The sequence below is a fragment of the Paramormyrops kingsleyae genome, chromosome 12 (genome assembly GCF_048594095.1).
Source record: "Paramormyrops kingsleyae isolate MSU_618 chromosome 12, PKINGS_0.4, whole genome shotgun sequence".
Lineage (NCBI taxonomy): Eukaryota > Metazoa > Chordata > Actinopteri > Osteoglossiformes > Mormyridae > Paramormyrops > Paramormyrops kingsleyae.
This window is the reverse complement of record NC_132808.1, coordinates 7,059,605-7,085,915: the sequence shown is the minus strand read 5'-3', so window position 1 is coordinate 7,085,915 and position 26,311 is coordinate 7,059,605. Positions and strand designations below refer to the sequence as shown.

Sequence of the window (26,311 nt, the reverse complement as noted above, 5' to 3'; positions counted from 1 at the left end):
TTTCCCTTATTTTCAAATCCAAAACTTGATAGGTATGCTGGCAAGGTTTCAGATGAATTTCAGTTATGGACTCAAGGTTTTCTTTTTCTTTATGGCTAAATTAAATTACATGTGCAGAAACTACAGTCCTACGACGTGAGTGCTGGAACACCAATTAAAAATAATTTAGATAACCACATTTTAAATTTATTAAATACATCAAATCTATTTTACGATTTAATTAAATCAGAAATAACAGAATTGTCTCTTTTTAGTTTTGTTTATTTCGCCATTTTTGTTTATTTATTTTTTGTGTTCTTTATCCGAAATATTATGTATGTGCCCCTACAAAGGATTATCATATATGTGTGTTTTATGAACCATACATCCGACACGATTTTTGTCCGGCCTCACTAGTGGCCACCAGCGGCAACACTGAGAGCCCGACGCCTGCGCTGAAGCGCCTGTCAAATGGCAGGAGAGAGATCCGCTCGCGCGGCCGTTCGTACATAAATGCATAGGAAACTCCTCTTTGCTCAACATACGCACACTGCCATCTAATCGCGATGGTCTCATGGATTATCTCTAGACTTGTTGTGTAAGTAACATGCTCATCTTTTTCCCCATCACTTGCATTAAAAGCTAAGAGGCAGTTGAAGTGCAGGCGCGGCTTTGGCGTTAATGGATTAGGGCTGACTTGCTTTGACACATGCAGATGTTCATATGTCAGATGCCTGCTACAGGGTAAAGCAGGGTTTTCGACGTTGCGTATTAAAGCAAACGAGCAAGCTTTCTGCATATTTCATCTCTGCATAATACCGAGGGATAAATAGCCTAATTATAATTTCCGTCGGCTTGACTGTTATACTGGGGATTTTGAGATGTATTGTGGTTTATACTGATCAATTTCCCTATGATGCCCGGAGAAGCTGGGTTGTAGGCTTTCTGTCGCCCTTGTTTCCAATTGGGAGCCTTTTGTTTGGTTTCCGAGATTTGTTGCTGTGTCTTTGTCGTGATTTCTGGCAACATCCAAGCTTCTTCAGAAACAAATATCTGCATGCGGTGTAACGCATAAACGAATGTATATAAAACGAATGCGTGTATTATTAGCTTTGAATAATAAATAAATCGTAACATGATTCCTAATAATGACGATATAGGCGCTGTCCTTGCAGACACGAAGAGCTGACGTACTGTCTCTTTCATGCTCGCCGCCTACCGCCAGGACTCTCGATTTATTGTGCTTATAATATGAAATGCATATAAGGAGTCCTATTGACATTGTCAGCGTATGGGTTTTATAACGCACTCATTTTGTTTGTTATGTACAAGAAGACCTTACATGCCAAAACAATACCATAATTGCCGTTTAGATAGTAATATGTGTTTTTCTGAATTTATAAAGCTTTAGCTTAACGAAGCGATCACTGAAAAGAAGGTTCTAAATGTTTATCTTCTGTTCTGAGAACAATTGCGAAACCGTATCATCTCTCCTGTATTTATGTGAGATATCAGTTAATCTAGTTTTTCTACCAGAATGGAAACCTTAAAATATCATTTATGACATTGTAGACGATTCTTCTTTTTGAACTATATCACCAAAGTGGGTTTTCTCATTAAGCTATCCAGTATGAATAAGATGCTATATTCCATTAAGGGGATTATAGCGATACCCCAATGTTGATGTCTTACTGGCATCTTAGCATTGAGGATTGTTGTTCCCATTAAGGCCTATATCGAGGGCATACAGTAGCTGTCATGAAGTATCAGACAGGCCGCTTTCTCTGGAGCCATATGGCTCTTCGATCAAGAGTCGGAATACCGTGCCGTTTATAGAACAAGGGCCCAAAGGTAAAACCGGAAAGACGTCTCCTGCATCTAAATCTCCATTCAAGTGCTTGAAAAATAAATAAATAACATAGGAATAAAAGAATCTGATGAGTCATGCATAGTTAACCAATTGAGAATGATTTTGAAGATATTCCTGTTTCATGCGCATGCAGTTTAAGTATATAATGTAAATATATGCTTCTTAAGTACATTGAAAATAACTGAAGATTGTGATGTTAAACCGTTTACTAACAAGCAGGATATCGTTTAATCATTAGTAATAAGAAATATTTATTTCCACACTCCTGGTCATGATACAAGTCACTGAAATACTTGTATTACCTCAAACATATTTGCATAGTGCATACAGAGCTTCTCATCCTATTGTGTTGATTATGGAGGACATGGGGGACTGTTTCTTAACAGCATTACTCAGTTCTCATCTCTCCGTCAAGATGTCTGACATCTTAGATTAAGCTTAACAGCACATCTGATATTTTATTAATTTGTGATTAATGCATTTTATTAAAATGTACACAAAATGATTCATTTTAGCCTTATTTATTTATTTGATGCAGTTGTAGAATGAATAAATATTACTTCTAAACATTATTTGTTGTTAAAATATGGTTAGTTATTGCATGTTATTACGCTAGTATTTTTTTGTATATGACAATAAACATTGAAATAAATATTCAGGGAACAATGTAACCTGTACCCATATTCTACAGAGTGACACTTCTGGGTAAGAACCTTAAACATGGAGTCATTTATGCCAGTTTACAGTTTACTCCGGAGGCAGCTGTGATCTGTTTCTCTCCTTATTTTTTCACACATACATGCTTTGACCAGATAAAACAAAGGACCAATCAGAGGTGTCCCAAGGCCTTATATGTACAGAGCAGCCCTCAGCCAGCTGGGAATGAGCCAGTTGCATTGTCTCTTTCTATGCTGCTGCATTCCAGCTAACATGGCTGCCATCCATATTCATTTCTTTTTAAAACTGCAACATTCTTTCATGAAACTGATCAAGCCCATAGTTGATTGTCACATGTGTGTCTGTTCCTATCCTATAATTTAGGGTTTTTCTCTCCTTTTTGTGAGTCCCATGGAAGACCCGAAGTCCTGTGTAAACACTACTGCATCCCTGTCCATGAATTTATGTGAAACTACCATCATTCATACCTTTCAGAAAATGTTTTTGTAATTAATCCAAATAAATTATAAATTGTAACAAGTCCTAAAGTATTTCTTACCGCTTGTCATATTCTAAAGCAGAATACAGGGAGCTGTATGTAAATCTGTGGTCTGATTCTGCTGGTTTAAATCTTGGGTCAGCAGATGCCCAGTGGATCAATTTAACATCATTTAGCCGATTCGAATCGCTTGACGAAGCGAATCCATGGGCGGAGCATGAAGAAGCTCGGCAGGTGTAAGCTGACCTGCTTCCCTTTCAAGCTCCATTTCCTCTATGTAGCACTGATGTTAGCGTGCATTTCTGCGTCTGACCGTACAGAGCAGTCTTTCTTAAATCAGGCCTCGGGGACCCAGCTCCAAAAATGTGGATTGTCTGGCAGGGAGCTGGGAGGGAGCAAAAACATGGACCGTCTCGGGGTCCCTGAGGATTGGGGTGAGAAACACTGATTTAGGGGAACGTTCAGGGTCAAAGCAGCAGGATAGCGTACTTAAACCTTTGATATAGCCTGATATTAGCTTGGAAAACTTCATACTCTCGAGCCAGATATGAATTAGTTTGTGTGCTGCCTTGGTAACCCTCCTTTGAGGCTGTGTTAGCTGCGGGAGGCACAGGGACCCAGAGGGCGGAGGCCCGCTTTGGGGGCCCCACCCTACTCAGCGCTCCACAGCGACACTGACCAGGCGTCTACGTGGCTCTGAGTGTGTCGCTTGGTGACACCCGCAGCCTGTAGACTGAAGGGGGGCAGGTGGATGACAGCTGACCCACTGGGGGGGGGGGGTGTGTACTAGTCCTCACCCCTCCCAAGCTGCCTTGTGTCATATGTTTATGAGGGGAGACTTCAGATGAAGTAACTGGCCTTGGCAGATTGGGAAATAGCATATCATAAAGTTGGGCCTGGAACCTATAACATATCATAAAGCAGGGCCTGGAACCTATAGCCCTATGACCCACGCTGTTAAATCGGGACTTATTATGGGGTACAATGTGGTGAATAATGAGCAGAAATGTTAGCCCTGGTTTTGGGTTACCAGGCTGTAGGGAAACTGAAATTAGTGTAAACTGCAAAAAGCTATTTCCTGCTTTGTTTTCTTATCCTAGTTCTGTAGGAAGTTCAAAAGGGTAGCAATGCATCATGATCTCATGCATTCTCTGCTGGAATTCAGGGCTACAGGAGCCATACTTAGGTAATCTATAAGCACTGTGTTTGTCAGAATCTGTATCCGTCTGTCTGTCTGTCTGTCCCTAAAAATTGTCAGGCTTCCTCCAGATGTTCCTCTCCCTTCCCTAGACGGCTAAGGGTCTTTAGGATCTCTGTTCCTTTCGGTTACCAAAATACCCTTGTACCACACACTACACAGGTCACCATTAGGGATGCCACATAGGTTGTGCACTGGAGCAGTCAAAGCACTAAAGCAACAGGGACTCATAGGGTGAAATCCCAGGACATACAAATGTTGTTGGGCCCAAGGAATTTACATCAAAGTAACCAGCGCTAGTCAAAATGTAGGTTTTTTTTTTTTTTTAAACCAGCCAAGAAATGAATTGTGTAGGTGAAGATTGTGATGGAATGCACTTCCCACCTAGCCACAGATGACATTAGCATCCAGAAGCGTCTTACATTGCACGGATCCTGTGACATTTGCTCCTTGGGCACCGGGTAATCAGTGAGTAATACGATATTCGATGAAGTCGTACCTTAACCTGGAACAGTTTACTGCTTTATCCTCTCTGTTGGCACACAGACACATTTAAAAATAACTCATGTGGGGGTTAGAGTGCAGCAGCTGAAGCTGGTCCATTACAGTCCGCATGGAGATTCACGTGAGCTTCAGCAAAGTAACGCAAATGGTCCCCGCACCACACACACAGGGCGGGCCAAGCTTTCCGCTTCTCTCCTGCGATGTAAGATCCCCCAAGCAGAAAAATCTAATGTATATGTAAATAAACAATGCAATGCAGCATTAGGCAATGGATGCCCCATGTTCTTGGATGAAGGTTTATGAGACGGGTGGGTTATGTTTGTCAGCAAGTCAAATGTGGGAAAAGTCTCGAAGACTTTTGCTACAAAACCTGAACAAAAAATGGACCTTTAAAACACGCATACTTAAGTATCCTACAGTAGGCAATAAATCAATAATTAGTCTCTGCTGAGGGGGATTCTGCCTGTTCAGCTTTGTTCAATTTAGCTGGTCTATTATAAGGGCCAGTAAGGGAGCTCAGTTTGATAAAAGCCAGCAGAGTGTCTGTAATGGGAAACACAGGAAGCTGTAAGCGATGAAATGTCATGATTCTTACCACCTTACATCGTCCACATCTGCATTTTAGGGCAATGTGTAGTTTTTTGCTCGTGTCCAGTCGGGCATGGGTTCAAATCCTGTGGTCAGCAGAGTAATCATATTGCTGTTGGACCCCTGAACGAGGCCCTCGATCCTCTGCTGCTGTGGGGGCCCCGGGGGGCCTTGTGCTCTGACGCCAAACATTCCTCACTATGTTGCATTGGGCAGCAGGTTTATTCTCGGTAAAATCTCTTTTTGTGACAGTTCTCAGTACTGACTTTATTATAGCTTGAAGATCAAAGAAGAGAAATGTCACAAACCTAACTTCAGTATCAATCCGTCTTCTACACGGTTATCCCGATCGGGGTCTCAGGAGTTTAATATCCAAATCCGATTTACACATCAGAATATCAGTTACACACTTGCGTTAGCTGCCATGTGAGAAATCCAGCAGCGAAAATCGGCTTTAATGTGCTGCGGTGTCAGAGCGACAGTCAGCAGCCACAGATATGTCAGGCATCCCCAAAATAGCTAATCTTACAGGTCAGAGTAACTAAGTCTGATCTTCAGTACTCTCACTGTTATTTACTGTCTGGTGACATGTGTTTGTTCAGCGTAACCCAGACAGAGTTAGGGGGACCTTCACTACTGTCGTCTACTGTAGACAACATAAGGTGCAGTTCAGGCCCACAAAAGGCACATCAGGATGTCTTTTTGGTCTGTGGATGGTGCTGGACCAGAAAGCCATTAGCTTCTGCAGCACTGCTACAGCGTGTTGAGCCTGTAGTGTGGGTTTGTTCCCAGGGTCTGGGTTACAGGCTAGGTACACAGACTGGAGCCTGGTATCATTTACGGCTGTGGATCTGCAATATAAGCTGTATCGATGACACGCTGCACAGCAGTATAACCCAGCGCAGATGCTTACAAGTCGTATAAACCATTCACACATCCATCCGTCTTCAGAGCACTTATGCCGATCTGGGTCCCAGGGGGGCCTGGAGCCTATCCCAGGCAGGGCAGTAAGGGCACAAGCTAGGATCACGTCCCAGACGAGATACCAGTTTGTATAAATCAATATCATGAAATGAGAACAAAGACAAACTGGTTCATTTATTAAGTATAATTTAGAACCTATATCGTCAAATGGAAAATGAGGAAATTAGCGTTAATATCAGGGTTTAACACTGTGTCGTGCACTATAGTAAGCCTAGTTGAAAAACTGGGTAAGTTACTAGCTGAACCAATAGTGCCTAAGTGTAGAATTTCATTTTGTTACATGTACAGTCAGTGCGCCTGTGCCGAGTTTGGCTAGAAGGGCATCCTTGTTGACAGTCTGCTTATTACTGCATTCAAGGTTTGTGTTTTTGCAAAGGCATCCCACTGTGACCAGGGACTGGAAGCTGCACTGTGACCTATCCCAGGTCACCATTATAGCAGAAAACACAACTAAACAGGGTCCAAATCTGTGGATCTTCAGTGCTGGCGAGAGCCATGACCTTTCTGGTACTCTGATTCCTTACATTAGCATATATTTATTTTGATGACATTTTCAGCTTAAAGGTATTACTGAGAGCTTGTCAATTGTACCAAACAGGAAGTTAGTGTAGAAGAAAAACATGCTTGATTAGTTGACCTAAACACCATCTTTTAGAGAAGGGCAGGTAACTTCCTGGTATTCATTCATCATCAAGATCCCAGTGTGCTTGTTTGGAGCGAGATAGGTAAGAATTGGATGTGCAGGAAGTGAGAGGAGATATGTAGGAAGTGAGATTTTCAGTCACGGGAAGTGAGGAGCAATGTGCAGCTTGTGCAGGCGACTGAGAGTCACGTAATGGCTGGAACTGCTGATATCAGGTGTAAGCAGATGTTCAATTCAGACTGTAACTGCCCAGATGTGTCCTTGGACTTCAAAGTTTCCCCTAACTTTTTTGTTTTGTTTTTATTGAAGGGTTATGTAGTACCTGATTCGTCAGCAACAACTACTGTCCAATAAAAACATTACAACAAGTGAGACATCCTCTGCTCACAAGGTCAATAGGAAAATCTAATGTGGACCTGCAGACAGCACCGCGATATTAAGATTGTCGGGTGTGATTTGCTTTGGGGCTCATAAGATGGTGAGTTTATCTAACAATTATATTCTCCTCTAGAAAGCCTTTTTCTGTCTCTTCCCATCATTTATCATTGTATGAAGACATACTTTTTATTTGACTCAAATTCAGTTGCACAGAAAATTCAGTCAGTCAGAAGACTGGCAAAAATACTGTAAGATGGTATGACTTGCTTCAAAATCAAGTCAAGTTGTGAGACGATTGACATCAGTTTGAATTTCATTCTTAAACGAGGTAGTTTACATCCAAAACATCACTAAATTGAAGAATAGAATAGAATAGAATAGAATTGTGATACTTTATTTATGCCTGTGGGGAAATTTCTTTTCACATATCCCATCATGCTCAGCAGGAGACACAGACACATATACAGGTAAGAGCAAGTTTGGGGTCACATTGCAGTGTTAGCCAGTGTGCAGTGGTCCTGCAATATTTGAAGGATAAGAAGTAGCATGTCAAACTTTGCAGGTTTCTTGAATGGTTATTACAGAATGAAAGTGAATGCTAGGTTTTTATGAAGAATTTGCAATACACATATTACTTAAGAAAGACAACTGTCTCTCAAAGTTGTTGTAAACCTCTTTTTAACAGACGTTTCTCACAGATGTAGTCCATTGTTTTGTAAGATAAATTATTAGACAAGTATCAAAGGTGCAAACAGAGAGAGTGAGCGAGTGAGTGAGAGTTGACGAGAATTCCAGGCACTCTTTTCTCTCTCTGGTGATGCAATGTCTGTGTAAAGTCACATGACCAAACAAGTGAAATGTATATTTGCCTGTATTCTATTTTTTTACATGTACAATTATTTTCATCTTACTTTAAAGATATTAGGTATTATAGGAGTTTTCATTTTTTCAATAAATGTTTCTCTTTGATAAATGTTTGAAATTTTTTGGCCTGGACAAGCGTATTCGGAGAAATTAAACTAATTAAAGGAAAAACTATCATGTCTATTTGTAAATACCTCATAAGCATTAGATAAGCCTAAGTGCATTATTTGCTCTTTTACGACTCCCTCATTATGTAAATGACACATTGTGATGAGATGACTGGTTTAAAAGCTGAAAACCCTTAGTCAGTAAGCGAGCCCTAGCTCATGCCATATAATTCGGCTATTCTTATTTCCCACAGCGCTGGCATTCCTCCTTGCTCAGCACACACACATACGGCCACGTTTAGAAACAGATGAGACCCTTTCCTTTGTCTCTGCTGACAAGCGCTGTGTTGTCCCGTGAGCTCGACCAAATGTAACCTTGCGAGAGTGCGTACAATTCCGCGTGTCAGCGAGGTTCCTGCTGTGCGTACGTCCAGAATAAAGACGGGCAGATACGGCGTCCGTGTCTCAAGTAAGGCGAGACGGGGTGGGACAGCACCCCCATCCTGCGCTCAGCAAATTCTGAGGAGCCAGAATAATCCCTCTCGCTGCGTGTAGGAGGTCGGGCAAATGCTGGTGCTAATTTTAAATCCGTATCTAACACCTGTTGTTTCTAATAGCCCTAGGAACCAATGTCTAGCACCCGCTTGACCCGGTAGCCCAGTTTCTGGGGCTGACGGTCAGGCGGAGCCAGAGCGATTGGCGGCTTTGTCGGAAGCCACCTCCAATATGGCGGTTTTAAATCCCGCCCAAAATTATGCCAGTTGTAAGTTGCCCATAGAGAATGACTGTATTCGCTAAGCTTTGTACCCTGTGTAACCTGTGACAGGCTCCCTGGCCCTTACCAGGATAAGCGGTTGGGATTGGATAGTAATACCAGCGACAGTTACTAAAAAAATGCATTTCGGTGTTTTAGAATTTTATACAGATTTTGATGTTATTTGGGGCCTCCAGTTTCACAGCTGATCATTGTGAATTTTTCATATTACTAATTAGAAAGCAGGCAATGATAAAAGACCACATTAAAACCTTTGTTTTTTACCAGTGTGAACTGAAACCATTTGGTTGGATCAAACGGTGTCCTCCAGTCACTGTTAATAAAATGGAAAAGTTCCCTCTTTTTTATAGTAATAGCACGTTTTCCAAACGGCCATTGTTTTCGAAGTCACATGACTTTGACTTCTGTGTATGTGTGATGAGAGTGACCTTTCCTTCCTCTCCTGTCAGGCTTATTTTTGGCACGCTGTACCCGGCCTATTCCTCATACAAAGCCGTCAAGTCGAAAGACGTGAAGGAGTATGTGAGTATCACGCGTGTCCCTATCAGAAAAGGCCCTGGACTTTTCACCTGTTCAGAGCTGTAAAATAATGCTTACAATCTTCCACCCGCAGGTAAAATGGATGATGTACTGGATCATATTTGCTCTTTTCACCACAGCAGAAACAATCACAGACATTTTTCTTTGCTGGTGAGCATTGAAATCACGTTCCCAAACGTGAATATTATCCTTCTCACTTCCTATATGTCCTTAGTTAACTTGTTTAAAGTTTAAACTTATTCATAGTCCCAACAACTGAGCTGATAAATACAAATAAAATTAAAGAATCTCAATTATAATTATGTTGAGGCTTGACAATTACAAACATTAGGCAGTTGCATATTTAAGAGATATCTGCCCAGAAGCTACATTAAATGACATGTTGATAAGGTTATGATTTATGGATGTGCACGTATTGTGACATGATGGCCTGTTGAGAAGCTGCCGTGCACCAATGGGGGGCGACCAGCACCATGCGGAGCGGTGGTAACCATGGTTTCCTCACAGTCAGCCTCAAGAGGAGCCAGTGGGGTATGGCTGGTAACTGATTGACCCAATCAGAGGGTGAGACAATCTTCCCTTAAAGGGAAGGTGCTTTGAGGATGACTGTCCTGAAGGGATTGATGCCTCTTATTGGCTCTGGAACACTAGATGAACACTGCTCTCCATGGGCTGTCACCTGGTTACACCCCCCCCCTGCTCTGTTCCCTGAATGAATCTGCCCCACTCAAGGGCTCTTGTCTCTTTACCATAAAACCTGTATATAAGCGCACACACATTTCTTTCTCTTCCCTTATGGTGGCAGTAGGGTATGTTAATCGTCCTCTCCGTTTGATAACAGGCTTCCATTTTACTACGAGCTGAAGATCGCCTTTGTGGTGTGGCTACTATCCCCGTACACTAAAGGCTCCAGTGTGCTCTACAGGAAGTTCGTTCACCCGACCCTGTCCTCCAAGGAAAAGGTACAACCCCTGTTCACTGTGTCTGTGGGTGATTAATAATGGAACGAAGACCTATTTTCACATACTCACAGTTACTTTAAATATAATTACTTTTTCCCTCCTCCTGAGGTTTTAGTGTTAAATCATACAGTTTCAGCTGATGTGTTTCAAACATCATGATTGACTCAAAGGGCTTTTGGCTTTTTAATTTTTCATCTTTTGTTCTTAAGGCTTCCGCTAGTGGGGCCCTGCATTGAATAAGTGACTGGGAATATGGATATCAATGATGCAACATTTAGTGTACTAAAACAGCACCCTACCTTCAGCTACTGAATTCATTTTTACAGAGGATTTTGCATCATTTAATGTGAAAAGTAATAGCTGAGGTTTTTCATATCTAATAAGCAGAGGTGGAAAGTTCAGATCCAGAAAGCATAAATCCAGACCAGGGTTTTGTTCCAACCAACCAGCTGAGTACTTTGTGACTGTGACTTTTTATACTCAACTACTTGGTTGAAACAAAACCATGGTCTGGATTTGTGCTTTCTGGATCTGAACTTTCCACTTTTTCTAATAAGCACTATGAGAGTGAGGTCCTTACTATCTTCCAGGAAGCAGTGCCCCTGGCATTCACTCTGTGTCAGTGTCAGTGTTGGCCAGTGGGAGATTGATTCACGTTCTTGTGTCTGGTGTACATGATACGGGCTGGTATAAGGAGCAGTGTATAACTCAGGGCGATCTGTGCTTATGTCTGGAAGTTTTGAATGCTGCGGCTGGCACAGTAGTCGTATAACTGCTGGGCTAGTATCCCCAAGTGCTAGAGAGGCACTCGATGCTCAATCCCCCCCCCCCCCCCCGCCCACTGACCCCAGAAGTGTCTGATAAATAAGTAAATCGTCAGAAAGCATCCGAGTGCCACCTCAGGAACGCCATTTTTACTCCAAAGACAAGTGCCCATTTATGTGCCCATAGAGTGAATTCCTGAGAGCTTAGTAATTATTATCCTGTACTTGAACTTGAGACTTTGAGTATGTTTTCCATCATTTCCTGCTGTTTAGGAAGGAGTGTGTTAGCTGCTGATGCAGACACTTGTAAATTCATCCCTAACGTTTCACATGTGCGTTCGTGGTTTTTAGGATATCGACGACTATCTCTGCCAAGCGAAGGACAAGAGCTACGATGCCCTGGTGCATTTTGGGAGAAAGGGGCTCAACGTCGCTGCCACGGCTGCAGTGACGGCTGCCGCCAAGGTATCTATCTCGCACGCCGCCAGTGACAAAAGCTTAGGATACGTGCGAGTTTGTGGGTGGCATTCAGTGACCATTTTGTGAAAGTTAAAGCAATGAATTCATTGTTAAACAAGTTTCAAATTTATAGGTCGGGGGAGAAAAATAAAATAATATATATATATATATATATATATATATATATCAATATATATTCAATCAATCCTCTTCATCCCTTGTGGGACATAAGGCTTCGATGAGCTCTCTCCATCGCATGTCGTTATCAATATATATTAAATATATTATATCAATGCAAGTTAACCTGAAGACAGGACACTGAAAGCAATGTTTAACACTGGCAGTGGTGCAGCAGATGGTTGATGTGCTGTGTTGGCTCCACATTGGTGTGTTGCTGGGTAAGGCTGTGGCCTCACATCTCTACAATGGGACACTTGATAGCCACCCTGTGCCTTTGGGCTTCTCTGAGTGTTCCTTTGCCCTGTGATGGACTGGCATCCCAGCCACAGTGACTCCTGCTTTGTGCCCTGTCCTCCTCGGCATACGCTTCGGTCTCAAAGGGATCCTACACTGGAAGATGAATGGACTTATACATCAATAGCAGCCTTCCCAGAATGGGCATCGAATTAGGTGATTAATCAGGTTCCATCAGCTGAATCGCCAAATGCCCCAAGATCATAGGAGAACATTTCAGTGGGTGTGAGTACAAGGCTTTACTGTGTCAGTTGTTCATTTTGTAAAAAGCAGTCATTCCCTCTAGAACCAGGCTCTTTTGTTCCTACACACAATGACCACAGGGATGCATTTTTATAAAGTAAACATTTCAGAACTTGAGTAATCAGAGTGGACTCCAGTGGTTGCTCGCAGTATTTGATTAGTAAAATTAGAAGCTGAAAGGTACTCACGAATAACTGTTTTGAAGGGATTTCTAGGAATTTCTATTTGTAAATTCATCTTCTGCTGTTATGCTCCTGTCTGACTGTAACTGAGCTCTTTAAAAACCTGCCCAGGCATCACACCAGTTTTCAACACTGTTCATTTTTTGAAACTGACCCATGGCTGCCTCCATCCCTACTGTCCATCCAAGAGGATTTTCTTGGTCTTGCTGACTCATCGGCGTTCTTTTGTTGACTCAGTGGTCCCTGAGTGTTTACACAGTGGCCTGATTTTGAAGGAGAGCTGATCTCGGCACCGTCTGGGTGGGCCTACACCTTTCCCTTCCTGACTGAATGCGCTGTTCCCGGAAGGGCAAACCGCTAGAGACAGAGGAAGGACTTGACAGCTGGTTATGTCATTGATTAAGCCTGTAAAGGCTGCAGTACCGTCTCCTAACGCCCTTCCTCTGTCCCCATAAAGGGCTTTGTTAGCTTTAAAGCGTCTGTCTCTGCTTGGTTGAATGCAGGCCCTTCCAAGCCTTTCAGATCGATTCACCTCCATTTTGAGGTGACGCTGCAGTTATTTCCGTTCTCCCTGATTAGCTGTGTGTAAACTTTATTACCTTACATTATTAGCAGACACTCTTTCTCCCAAGTGACATACAAGTGAGGAAAGCTTGTGGTCAGTGAGCATCCGTAGAGTTTCTGCCAGGTTTGTACTTATCTTTGTGGGGACTCTCCATTCATTTCTATGGGGAAATCTCTAATCCCGACATGACAACCTTAACCATAAGTAACCAAACAAAAGTTAGTTTTCTGATTGTATTCACAGATCTTTGTGGGAACCCAAAAAATGGTCACCACAATGTCAAAATAACAGGTTTTAATCACATTGTGGGAGATATTTGGTCCCCATAATATAAATAAACCTAATCCACACACACACACACACACACACATTCGCTACATTTTAGCATAAATGCATTATGTAAAATAACATGTGGAATTCTGCACTGACCAAAAAAGTATTTTAGAAATGTTGGGGGCAGTTCTGTAGGTTAGGACTCAGAAGGTTGTTGGTTCCCAGATCCCGTGGTCAGCAGAGTGATGCCACCATTTTGCCCTTGAGCAAGGCCCTTAACCCCAGTTGCTCCAGGGACTGTCTGACCCTACTGTCTCCTATACCAGGTTCATTAGGTGGCCTCCTGAGATGCTTTTCCAGCTCTCCTGAAGGAGGTCCCACATATGCTGAGCATTCATTGGCCGCTTATCCTTAATTATGTGGTCAAACTCCTCCAAAACCATTTCTACTGTGGTTAGGTCAGGTGGTCAGGTCATGTGATGCAACACTGTATCATTCTCCTTTGTAGGCGTCTTAGTGTGCCCAAAATTTTGACTTTTGTACTGTAGGTAATATTTTTTGCATCCTATTAGGAATGAGCTAATTAGGGACAAAATTACTTCTTGTGTGATCTAAATATTTTGCCCAACTGAGAAGCAACTTCACCAGTTATCTTTAACTTTCTTATTGATAAATGTTGTACATTTTCATAAACTTATATATTAAACCAGATGTTGTTTATGTAACAATATTAATATTAGGAGTGTAAATCTTCATCCCAAAGGTTTCCTTTTACCTTTAATGTCTGGGGACCAAAAATGTAAATACAGGTCTATTAGAATCAGGTGCTGACAACTCTCATTAAAAACAGGTATTTAACTGTCACTAAAAGACCACAGAGGCAGTTCTGCATCTTCCCGCAGGTGAGGTCATCATAACGTGTTTGGTAGCTCATCAGTCGTCCGGCATGCAACTAACAAGGTTTAGTCTCTTCTGAGATTCCTGCCCCATTATGGTTATAGTTAGTAAAGGTTATAGGATAATGTTACCTTGCAGCATAAGATATCATGAGATGAGATGAGATAAGATGAGGTAAGATAAGATACGATAACATAAGATACAACAAGATAAAAAGCTTTATTGTTGTCATACTTCCATATGATGAAATTTAGTTAACATCTCTTTTTGCAGACCTTTCACAAGAAAAAAAACAGATTGTAAAAAATGAAATATAGGTTAAAATTGGTCATATGAGAATAAACATATAGGAAGCAGTAAACAATTTGAGGAGTCTATGATTATGCAGTGAAATTTGTTTCAGTGTATTGAGTTGTGGTATTTTCAGCTGTATTCACAATATTTCCCACGAAGTGACATGTTGATCAGTTTGCAGAGTGGAGAGGGGAGAAAACAACTCTGGGAAATAAGGAGTGTCTCAGTCTGTTTGTCAGGATCTGATTGCACTGTACCATTTATCAGATGGTAATGGTGCAAACAGATGATGACTTGGCATTCAAAGGTTTAAATTTAATATCTCACACTTATAATAATTGACAGAATCTGGATGTTTCAGCAGAAAAAACTCCTTAAAATACTCCTTAACTGAGAGTAGCTTTAGGCATTTAAAATCCCCACATTAATTATTCAGCCTGGAAAGTTTTCCTTATTAAGCTGCGAGAGTTTAATGAAAGGCCTTCTCATCTCCATCAGGTTTCCCACCTGTGTGATGTAAGCATTTACAGGGAACTCACACACTGGCAGGTAATTCCTAGCATGGAAAAAAAGGAGAAACTAACTGCCTCTATTGTGGGGCGCCCCCCTCAGGCTGAGAGGGTACTAACCCCCTGAATCTCTCAGACACAAGTCATCCACCATCTGGGAGCACTGAGCCAGACCAAAGTCTGCAGTCACTAACTGCATCTCTTTTACTGGTGTTGAGGTTACCGGCCTCTAACAGACTTGGGTGGCTGGTCTTTGCATTTTCACAGAGTGCTGGGAAACAGACATGATTTCATACCTGTTTTTCCTTCAAAACATGCTGGGACTAGACGACATACGCCAGGCAAAATCCCATCCTACCCGAGTCTAGCTGCAGGAATGCATGCAGTGAAAGTTACCCAAAATATCTCCTATTATCCACATTTAGAATGGAGGGGGATACTGATGTCAACAGTGTACATGGTCATTAGGGCGTCCCGCAAAATGTTCATAAATAAGACTTTAATATTAATGATAAAATAGATCAAAACAGAAGTTGACTGCATTGCACAGATTTTGGCTGCCGCTAAGCTAGAAATTGTGAAGTCATTGGTGCAGCTTCAACGTATTTTTTAATGTTCAGGTATGAAACCACAGCCTGTTTAACGAAGGGCTGCCTCATTAAATACAAACCCCTCCCACTGAATATGCATATTCTCGCGGCTGCCGTGAAGAATGCGCTCGCCGTCCCACATCACCTGCCTTTTGCGTTTGCATGTCACCAGGGCCAGGGGGCGCTGTCTGAGCGGCTGAGGAGCTTCAGCATGCAGGACCTGTCTGTCATCCAGAGAGATGCCTCTCCACCCGGCGTCAGTCCGGGGGCGACCCGGTCCGCCACGGGCCACCCCAGGGCCAGGATGACTGCCCGTAGCAACTCGGAGGCAGCCACCTCTAAAAGTAAGGACCCCCCCAAGCCCTGACAAATAACTGCCCCCACCGTCTTTAGACGAAAATGTATCTGCCATTAGAGGACAATGCTCTGTATCTTTTAGCCCATAATTCAATAAGGAAAGAGTTTTTTTCTAAGGAAGAACTGCTAATTATTGCCACTAATTATTTAATCAGCGAAATTGCGTATTAAATGTAAAAAATTTAGAAAGAAATCAGACTTAAATGTCGTCCCATAAACTCAAAAAGATCAAAGTGGGTTCTAGAGAATTCTGGGTCATTCACGACCCTGAAAATCCAGTTTCTGGAGTGGTGATCTCTCCTATTGATTACTGTTAATAACATCAAAATTAGAACCCAGCATTAAATGTCCATCCGCCCACTTTACTGAGACCTTGCTTCCATCTAATAGAACTTGGACCATAACAATCAGACTGAAAAATAATTGGTCCTACATGCTTTTATATATATTGTTTGTACCTTGGGGAACAAAACTGTAGCAGTGCTGTGCCCTTTTTCTCACAGTGTAATGCAGTTCCTCTCCTCTTTGGGCTTGGTTTGGATCTACATCATGATACATAGACGAAACCAAGATGAAAAGTAGTTCTCATAGTTGTCATTTCTGGGAGTTAAGGCAGTCCCAGTGTTGGCAGCTAAATCACATAGCCAACATTGTGTACTGGGAGTCTGGGACTTGGAAATGCTCTATTACCATCAGCAAGACATATTCACACTTTTCTGGCTACATCGCTAACAGCCTGGGCTTCCAAGTTAGTGTTCACGCTGTTCCTGTCACTGTAACGGCTGAAGCATTGCTGAGGAAAACAAGTCGCTTTGAGATGGACCAAGTCCAATCTGGACCACATTCACAATCTCAGTGACTCATCAAGGCATATTTAAGCTATCAGAGAGTGATGTAATTCTGTGCGACCATAAAATCATTTTCAGAAACATTTCAAATCTGACTGGGAGCACAGATTTTGTAATTGAAGGAAGGAACCATCACCAGAATCCTATAATAGGTATGCCTATTTTATTTATTCCAAACTGGTATTTTTCACTTGTATAATTTGTGTACTTCATTCGCTAATATATTATTAAAAAAAATTCATCACCCAAAAGGTGTGTGATCATGTCACTCAGTCCATGCCTTCTTAGCCAATGTAGCAGCTCATCCAGCACCCATTGGACAATCGGTGTGTCCCTCAGCATTGGCAGCCAGTAACATGCAGGCAGCACTGATAGTCCGTGATCACCCAGGCACATGACCCAGGGAAAGCCAATCAGGCTGATGGCTCATTAAAGGCAGCCATCTTGGTCTTCCTGTCACATACATGTAGAAAACATGAAGCTGGTGATGCTGTTCTGTCTATAATGGCAGAACTTTCCAAATGTATCAATTCACTCAGCTTAATACACTTTATGTTACAGATGTTACCACACCATCATAACTTTAAAAATTTGTACATTTTGAATTCCTTTAATTATCCTTTAATTTGTTCAAATTTTTAGTAACACTTTACATGAGGGGGCAGCAAATTGATAACCCAGTTATTACCTATGTACAGATCATGAACTGTTAGGATTGAAAAATAATGAACGAACAAAGATCAGTATGTAACTAACACTTAGCTTCTGGTTAATTAATACATTGTGCCCCCTCGAGTAAAGTGTTATAAAATTTCAAATGACTGTAATATTATATTTAACTAAAATGTGGTGTATTATAATATGGTAAATGTGGTGTATTATAATATGGTAAATGTGGTGTATTATAATATGGTAAATGTGGTGTATTATAATATGGTAAATGTGGTGTGCAGTGGCATTGAAGCCAGGGTGTTGCCCTGCTTTCTGCTGCCTCCCATAGACTCCATGCCTCTGCAAAACTGTGTATGCAAAATACTTAAAGGATGGATTCATCTATGGAAGGATACAAGCTTAAATCCTACCACGTATGAGATGATGCACACTGTGTTTTAACATTCCATCTTGATTAAGATCCCCATGAACAGAATACATTGGATGTCACTCTGTAAGTGGTTGGGGCGGTCACTCAGTGCCTTTAACTCAATGGCTGCAGGAGACATTGTGGCCTCGCTTAGCACTGGGAACGTCCTCATTTGCTCTGTGTAAGGTGTTCCCCCCCTCCCTCCCCCCCGCCAGGGTGTACGCACTGCAGCCACTGTAACATCCAGGCTGGTGAGTGGCGGCTCATGCTTTGCTATGGGGTGTTAGCTCAGTTTGCATGCATCAGCTACCGAGCTCTGTGTTCCCAGGCTGAGGCATTCAAGGCTGGAGATGTTGCTGCTTTAGGGATGGGGAAGTCCCATCGGTGTGATCTTCTGCTTAGCTCACCGTGACTTACCCCTGTGTACTTGGATGGCTGAGACGGATGCTGGCGGTTACACCTCAGAGGCAGTCAGAATAGTGCCTGGATTATGAAGATGTTATTAGAGGCAAAAATAGCAGTAATGGTAAGCAGTGGTAGGGTTTTTAACTCCAGGATTGAGAGAGACTCTCTCAAGAGAAAGGCTCTGTTGCATTCTCATACTGACTCTGGGGCTGAGAAAGGCTCTGTTCCATTCTCATACTGACTCTGGGGCTGAGAAAGGCTCTGTTCCATTCTCATACTGACTCTGGGGCTGAGAAAGGCTCTGTTCCATTCTCATACTGACTCTGGGGCTGAGAAAGGCTCTGTTCCATTCTCATACTGACTCTGGGGCTGAGAAAGGCTCTGTTGCATTCTCATACTGACTCTGGGGCTGAGAAAGGCTCTGTTCCATTCTCATACTGACTCTGGGGCTGAGAAAGGCTCTGTTCCATTCTCATACTGACTCTGGGGCTGAGAAAGGCTCTGTTCCATTCTCATACTGACTCTGGGGCTGAGAAAGGCTCTGTTGCATTCTCATACTGACTCTGGGGCTGAGAAAGGCTCTGTTCCATTCTCATACTGACTCTGGGGCTGAGAAAGGCTCTGTTCCATTCTCATACTGACTCTGGGGCTGAGAAAGGCTCTGTTCCATTCTCATACTGACTCTGGGGCTGAGAAAGGCTCTGTTCCATTCTCAAATTGACTCTGAGGCTGAGAAAGGCTCTGTTCCATTCTCATACTGACTCTGGGGCTGAGAAAGGCTCTGTTCCATTCTCATACTGACTCTGGGGCTGAGAAAGGCTCTGTTGCATTCTCATACTGACTCTGAGGCTGAGAAAGGCTCTGTTCCATTCTCATACTGACTCTGGGGCTGAGAAAGGCTCTGTTCCATTCTCATACTGACTCTGAGGCTGAGAAAGGTTCTGTTCCATTCTCATACTGACTCTGAGGCTGAGAAAGGTTCTGTTCCATTCTCATACTGACTCTGAGGCTGAGAAAGGCTCTGTTCCATTCTCATACTGACTCTGAGGCTGAGAAAGGTTCTGTTCCATTCTCATACTGACTCTGGGGCTGAGAAAGGCTCTGTTCCATTCTCATACTGACTCTGGGGCTGAGAAAGGCTCTGTTCCATTCTCATACTGACTCTGGGGCTGAGAAAGGCTCTGTTCCATTCTCATACTGACTCTGGGGCTGAGAAAGGCTCTGTTCCATTCTCATACTGACTCTGGGGCTGAGAAAGGCTCTGTTCCATTCTCATACTGACTCTGAGGCTGAGAAAGGTTCTGTTCCATTCTCATACTGACTCTGGGGCTGAGAAAGGCTCTGTTCCATTCTCATACTGACTCTGGGGCTGAGAAAGGCTCTGTTCCATTCTCATACTGACTCTGGGGCTGAGAAAGGCTCTGTTCCATTCTCATACTGACTCTGGGGCTGAGAAAGGCTCTGTTCCATTCTCATACTGACTCTGGGGCTGAGAAAGGCTCTGTTCCATTCTCATACTGACTCTGGGGCTGAGACAGGCTCTGTTCCATTCTCATACTGACTCTGGGGCTGAGAAAGGCTCTGTTGCATTCTCATACTGACTCTGGGGCTGAGAAAGGCTCTGTTGCATTCTCATACTGACTCTGGGGCTGAGAAAGGCTCTGTTCCATTCTCATACTGACTCTGGGGCTGAGAAAGGCTCTGTTCCATTCTCATACTGACTCTGGGGCTGAGAAAGGCTCTGTTGCATTCTCATACTGACTCTGGGGCTGAGAAAGGCTCTGTTGCATTCTCATACTGACTCTGGGGCTGAGAAAGGCTCTGTTCCATTCTCATACTGACTCTGGGGCTGAGAAAGGCTCTGTTCCATTCTCATACTGACTCTGGGGCTGAGAAAGGCTCTGTTCCATTCTCATACTGACTCTGGGGCTGAGAAAGGCTCTGTTCCATTCTCATACTGACTCTGGGGCTGAGAAAGGCTCTGTTCCATTCTCATACTGACTCTGGGGCTGAGAAAGGCTCTGTTCCATTCTCATACTGACTCTGGGGCTGAGAAAGGCTCTGTTGCATTCTCATACTGACTCTGGGGCTGAGAAAGGCTCTGTTGCATTCTCATTCTGACTCTGGGGCTGAGAAAGGCTCTGTTCCATTCTCATACTGACTCTGGGGCTGAGAAAGGCTCTGTTCCATTCTCATACTGACTCTGGGGCTGAGAAAGGCTCTGTTCCATTCTCAAATTGACTCTGAGGCTGAGAAAGGCTCTGTTCCATTCTCATACTGACTCTGGGGCTGAGAAAGGCTCTGTTCCATTCTCATACTGACTCTGGGGCTGAGAAAGGCTCTGTTGCATTCTCATACTGACTCTGAGGCTGAGAAAGGCTCTGTTCCATTCTCATACTGACTCTGAGGCTGAGAAAGGTTCTGTTCCATTCTCATACTGACTCTGAGGCTGAGAAAGGTTCTGTTCCATTCTCATACTGACTCTGAGGCTGAGAAAGGCTCTGTTCCATTCTCATACTGACTCTGAGGCTGAGAAAGGCTCTGTTCCATTCTCATACTGACTCTGAGGCTGAGAAAGGTTCTGTTCCATTCTCATACTGACTCTGGGGCTGAGAAAGGCTCTGTTCCATTCTCATACTGACTCTGGGGCTGAGAAAGGCTCTGTTCCATTCTCATACTGACTCTGGGGCTGAGAAAGGCTCTGTTCCATTCTCATACTGACTCTGGGGCTGAGAAAGGCTCTGTTCCATTCTCATACTGACTCTGGGGCTGAGAAAGGCTCTGTTCCATTCTCATACTGACTCTGAGGCTGAGAAAGGTTCTGTTCCATTCTCATACTGACTCTGGGGCTGAGAAAGGCTCTGTTCCATTCTCATACTGACTCTGGGGCTGAGAAAGGCTCTGTTCCATTCTCATACTGACTCTGGGGCTGAGAAAGGCTCTGTTCCATTCTCATACTGACTCTGGGGCTGAGAAAGGCTCTGTTCCATTCTCATACTGACTCTGGGGCTGAGAAAGGCTCTGTTCCATTCTCATACTGACTCTGGGGCTGAGACAGGCTCTGTTCCATTCTCATACTGACTCTGGGGCTGAGAAAGGCTCTGTTGCATTCTCATACTGACTCTGGGGCTGAGAAAGGCTCTGTTGCATTCTCATACTGACTCTGGGGCTGAGAAAGGCTCTGTTCCAATCTCATACTGACTCTGGGGCTGAGAAAGGCTCTGTTCCATTCTCATACTGACTCTGGGGCTGAGAAAGGCTCTGTTCCATTCTCATACTGACTCTGGGGCTGAGAAAGGCTCTGTTCCATTCTCATACTGACTCTGGGGCTGAGAAAGGCTCTGTTCCATTCTCAAATTGACTCTGAGGCTGAGAAAGGCTCTGTTCCATTCTCATACTGACTCTGGGGCTGAGAAAGGCTCTGTTCCATTCTCATACTGACTCTGGGGCTGAGAAAGGCTCTGTTCCATTCTCATACTGACTCTGGGGCTGAGAAAGGCTCTGTTGCATTCTCATACTGACTCTGGGGCTGAGAAAGGCTCTGTTCCATTCTCATACTGACTCTGGGGCTGAGAAAGGCTCTGTTCCATTCTCATACTGACTCTGGGGCTGAGAAAGGCTCTGTTCCATTCTCAAATTGACTCTGAGGCTGAGAAAGGCTCTGTTCCATTCTCATACTGACTCTGGGGCTGAGAAAGGCTCTGTTCCATTCTCATACTGACTCTGGGGCTGAGAAAGGCTCTGTTGCATTCTCATACTGACTCTGAGGCTGAGAAAGGCTCTGTTCCATTCTCATACTGACTCTGGGGCTGAGAAAGGCTCTGTTCCATTCTCATACTGACTCTGGGGCTGAGAAAGGCTCTGTTCCATTCTCAAATTGACTCTGAGGCTGAGAAAGGCTCTGTTCCATTCTCATACTGACTCTGGGGCTGAGAAAGGCTCTGTTCCATTCTCATACTGACTCTGGGGCTGAGAAAGGCTCTGTTGCATTCTCATACTGACTCTGAGGCTGAGAAAGGCTCTGTTCCATTCTCATACTGACTCTGGGGCTGAGAAAGGCTCTGTTCCATTCTCATACTGACTCTGAGGCTGAGAAAGGTTCTGTTCCATTCTCATACTGACTCTGAGGCTGAGAAAGGTTCTGTTCCATTCTCATACTGACTCTGAGGCTGAGAAAGGCTCTGTTCCATTCTCATACTGACTCTGAGGCTGAGAAAGGTTCTGTTCCATTCTCATACTGACTCTGGGGCTGAGAAAGGCTCTGTTCCATTCTCATACTGACTCTGGGGCTGAGAAAGGCTCTGTTCCATTCTCATACTGACTCTGGGGCTGAGAAAGGCTCTGTTCCATTCTCATACTGACTCTGGGGCTGAGAAAGGCTCTGTTCCATTCTCATACTGACTCTGGGGCTGAGAAAGGCTCTGTTCCATTCTCATACTGACTCTGAGGCTGAGAAAGGTTCTGTTCCATTCTCATACTGACTCTGGGGCTGAGAAAGGCTCTGTTCCATTCTCATACTGACTCTGGGGCTGAGAAAGGCTCTGTTCCATTCTCATACTGACTCTGGGGCTGAGACAGGCTCTGTTCCATTCTCATACTGACTCTGGGGCTGAGAAAGGCTCTGTTGCATTCTCATACTGACTCTGGGGCTGAGAAAGGCTCTGTTCCATTCTCATACTGACTCTGGGGCTGAGAAAGGCTCTGTTCCATTCTCATACTGACTCTGGGGCTGAGAAAGGCTCTGTTCCATTCTCATACTGACTCTGGGGCTGAGAAAGGCTCTGTTCCATTCTCATACTGACTCTGGGGCTGAGAAAGGCTCTGTTCCATTCTCATACTGACTCTGGGGCTGAGAAAGGCTCTGTTCCATTCTCATACTGACTCTGGGGCTGAGAAAGGCTCTGTTCCATTCTCATACTGACTCTGGGGCTGAGACAGGCTCTGTTCCATTCTCATACTGACTCTGGGGCTGAGAAAGGCTCTGTTGCATTCTCATACTGACTCTGGGGCTGAGAAAGGCTCTGTTCCATTCTCATACTGACTCTGGGGCTGAGAAAGGCTCTGTTCCATTCTCATACTGACTCTGGGGCTGAGAAAGGCTCTGTTCCATTCTCATACTGACTCTGGGGCTGAGAAAGGCTCTGTTCCATTCTCAAATTGACTCTGAGGCTGAGAAAGGCTCTGTTCCATTCTCATACTGACTCTGGGGCTGAGAAAGGCTCTGTTCCATTCTCATACTGACTCTGGGGCTGAGAAAGGCTCTGTTCCATTCTCATACTGACTCTGGGGCTGAGAAAGGCTCTGTTGCATTCTCATACTGACTCTGGGGCTGAGAAAGGCTCTGTTCCATTCTCATATTGACTCTGGGGCTGAGAAAGGCTCTGTTCCATTCTCATACTGACTCTGGGGCTGAGAAAGGCTCTGTTCCATTCTCAAATTGACTCTGAGGCTGAGAAAGGCTCTGTTCCATTCTCATACTGACTCTGGGGCTGAGAAAGGCTCTGTTCCATTCTCATACTGACTCTGGGGCTGAGAAAGGCTCTGTTGCATTCTCATACTGACTCTGAAGCTGAGAAAGGCTCTGTTCCATTCTCATACTGACTCTGGGGCTGAGAAAGGCTCTGTTCCATTCTCATACTGACTCTGAGGCTGAGAAAGGTTCTGTTCCATTCTCATACTGACTCTGAGGCTGAGAAAGGTTCTGTTCCATTCTCATACTGACTCTGAGGCTGAGAAAGGCTCTGTTCCATTCTCATACTGACTCTGAGGCTGAGAAAGGTTCTGTTCCATTCTCATACTGACTCTGGGGCTGAGAAAGGCTCTGTTCCATTCTCATACTGACTCTGGGGCTGAGAAAGGCTCTGTTCCATTCTCATACTGACTCTGGGGCTGAGAAAGGCTCTGTTACATTCTCATACTGACTCTGGGGCTGAGAAAGGCTCTGTTCCATTCTCAAATTGACTCTGAGGCTGAGAAAGGCTCTGTTCCATTCTCATACTGACTCTGGGGCTGAGAAAGGCTCTGTTCCATTCTCATACTGACTCTGGGGCTGAGAAAGGCTCTGTTGCATTCTCATACTGACTCTGAGGCTGAGAAAGGCTCTGTTCCATTCTCATACTGACTCTGGGGCTGAGAAAGGCTCTGTTCCATTCTCATACTGACTCTGAGGCTGAGAAAGGTTCTGTTCCATTCTCATACTGACTCTGAGGCTGAGAAAGGTTCTGTTCCATTCTCATACTGACTCTGAGGCTGAGAAAGGCTCTGTTCCATTCTCATACTGACTCTGAGGCTGAGAAAGGTTCTGTTCCATTCTCATACTGACTCTGGGGCTGAGAAAGGCTCTGTTCCATTCTCATACTGACTCTGGGGCTGAGAAAGGCTCTGTTCCATTCTCATACTGACTCTGGGGCTGAGAAAGGCTCTGTTCCATTCTCATACTGACTCTGGGGCTGAGAAAGGCTCTGTTCCATTCTCATACTGACTCTGGGGCTGAGAAAGGCTCTGTTCCATTCTCATACTGACTCTGAGGCTGAGAAAGGCTCTGTTCCATTCTCATACTGACTCTGGGGCTGAGTAAGGCTCTGTTCCATTCTCATACTGACTCTGGGGCTGAGAAAGGCTCTGTTCCATTCTCATACTGACTCTGAGGCTGAGAAAGGCTCTGTTCCATTCTCATACTGACTCTGGGGCTGAGACAGGCTCTGTTCCATTCTCATACTGACTCTGGGGCTGAGAAAGGCTCTGTTCCATTCTCATACTGACTCTGAGGCTGAGAACGGTTCTGTTCCATTCTCATACTGACTCTGAGGCTGAGAAAGGCTCTGTTCCATTCTCATACTGACTCTGGGGCTGAGAAAGGCTCTGTTCCATTCTCATACTGACTCTGGGGCTGAGAAAGGCTCTGTTCCATTCTCATACTGACTCTGGGGCTGAGAAAGGCTCTGTTCCATTCTCATACTGACTCTGGGGCTGAGAAAGGCTCTGTTCCATTCTCATACTGACTCTGGGGCTGAGAAAGGCTCTGTTCCATTCTCATACTGACTCTGGGGCTGAGACAGGCTCTGTTCCATTCTCATACTGACTCTGGGGCTGAGAAAGGCTCTGTTGCATTCTCATACTGACTCTGGGGCTGAGAAAGGCTCTGTTGCATTCTCATACTGACTCTGGGGCTGAGAAAGGCTCTGTTCCATTCTCATACTGACTCTGGGGCTGAGAAAGGCTCTGTTCCATTCTCATACTGACTCTGGGGCTGAGAAAGGCTCTGTTCCATTCTCATACTGACTCTGGGGCTGAGAAAGGCTCTGTTCCATTCTCATACTGACTCTGGGGCTGAGAAAGGCTCTGTTCCATTCTCAAATTGACTCTGAGGCTGAGAAAGGCTCTGTTCCATTCTCATACTGACTCTGGGGCTGAGAAAGGCTCTGTTCCATTCTCATACTGACTCTGGGGCTGAGAAAGGCTCTGTTCCATTCTCATACTGACTCTGGGGCTGAGAAAGGCTCTGTTGCATTCTCATACTGACTCTGGGGCTGAGAAAGGCTCTGTTCCATTCTCATACTGACTCTGGGGCTGAGAAAGGCTCTGTTCCATTCTCATACTGACTCTGGGGCTGAGAAAGGCTCTGTTCCATTCTCAAATTGACTCTGAGGCTGAGAAAGGCTCTGTTCCATTCTCATACTGACTCTGGGGCTGAGAAAGGCTCTGTTCCATTCTCATACTGACTCTGGGGCTGAGAAAGGCTCTGTTGCATTCTCATACTGACTCTGGGGCTGAGAAAGGCTCTGTTCCATTCTCATACTGACTCTGGGGCTGAGAAAGGCTC

The 26,311-nt window shown here is 44.1% G+C and overlaps 1 protein-coding gene across 3 annotated transcripts in view; it reads left to right on the top strand.

Moving 5' to 3' along the window:
• Positions 1-419: 419 nt before the first annotated feature.
• The window catches only part of reep1 (receptor accessory protein 1), a 38,126-nt gene continuing 12,234 nt past the window's right edge, over positions 420-26,311 (top strand). Inside the window, exons 1-8 of one of the 3 annotated variants that reach the window (XM_023800018.2) lie at positions 420-577; positions 9,496-9,568; positions 9,660-9,736; positions 10,428-10,548; positions 11,664-11,777; positions 15,198-15,248; positions 15,971-16,142; positions 18,300-18,335. In XM_023800018.2, coding sequence (XP_023655786.1) covers positions 546-577; positions 9,496-9,568; positions 9,660-9,736; positions 10,428-10,548; positions 11,664-11,777; positions 15,198-15,248; positions 15,971-16,142; positions 18,300-18,335 — 676 coding nt within the window. In that variant the 5' untranslated portion in view covers positions 420-545. The remainder of the gene's footprint in view (positions 578-9,495; positions 9,569-9,659; positions 9,737-10,427; positions 10,549-11,663; positions 11,778-15,197; positions 15,249-15,970; positions 16,143-18,299; positions 18,336-26,311) is intronic. The other 2 variants (XM_023800020.2, XM_023800019.2) reach the window with 2 other exon arrangements.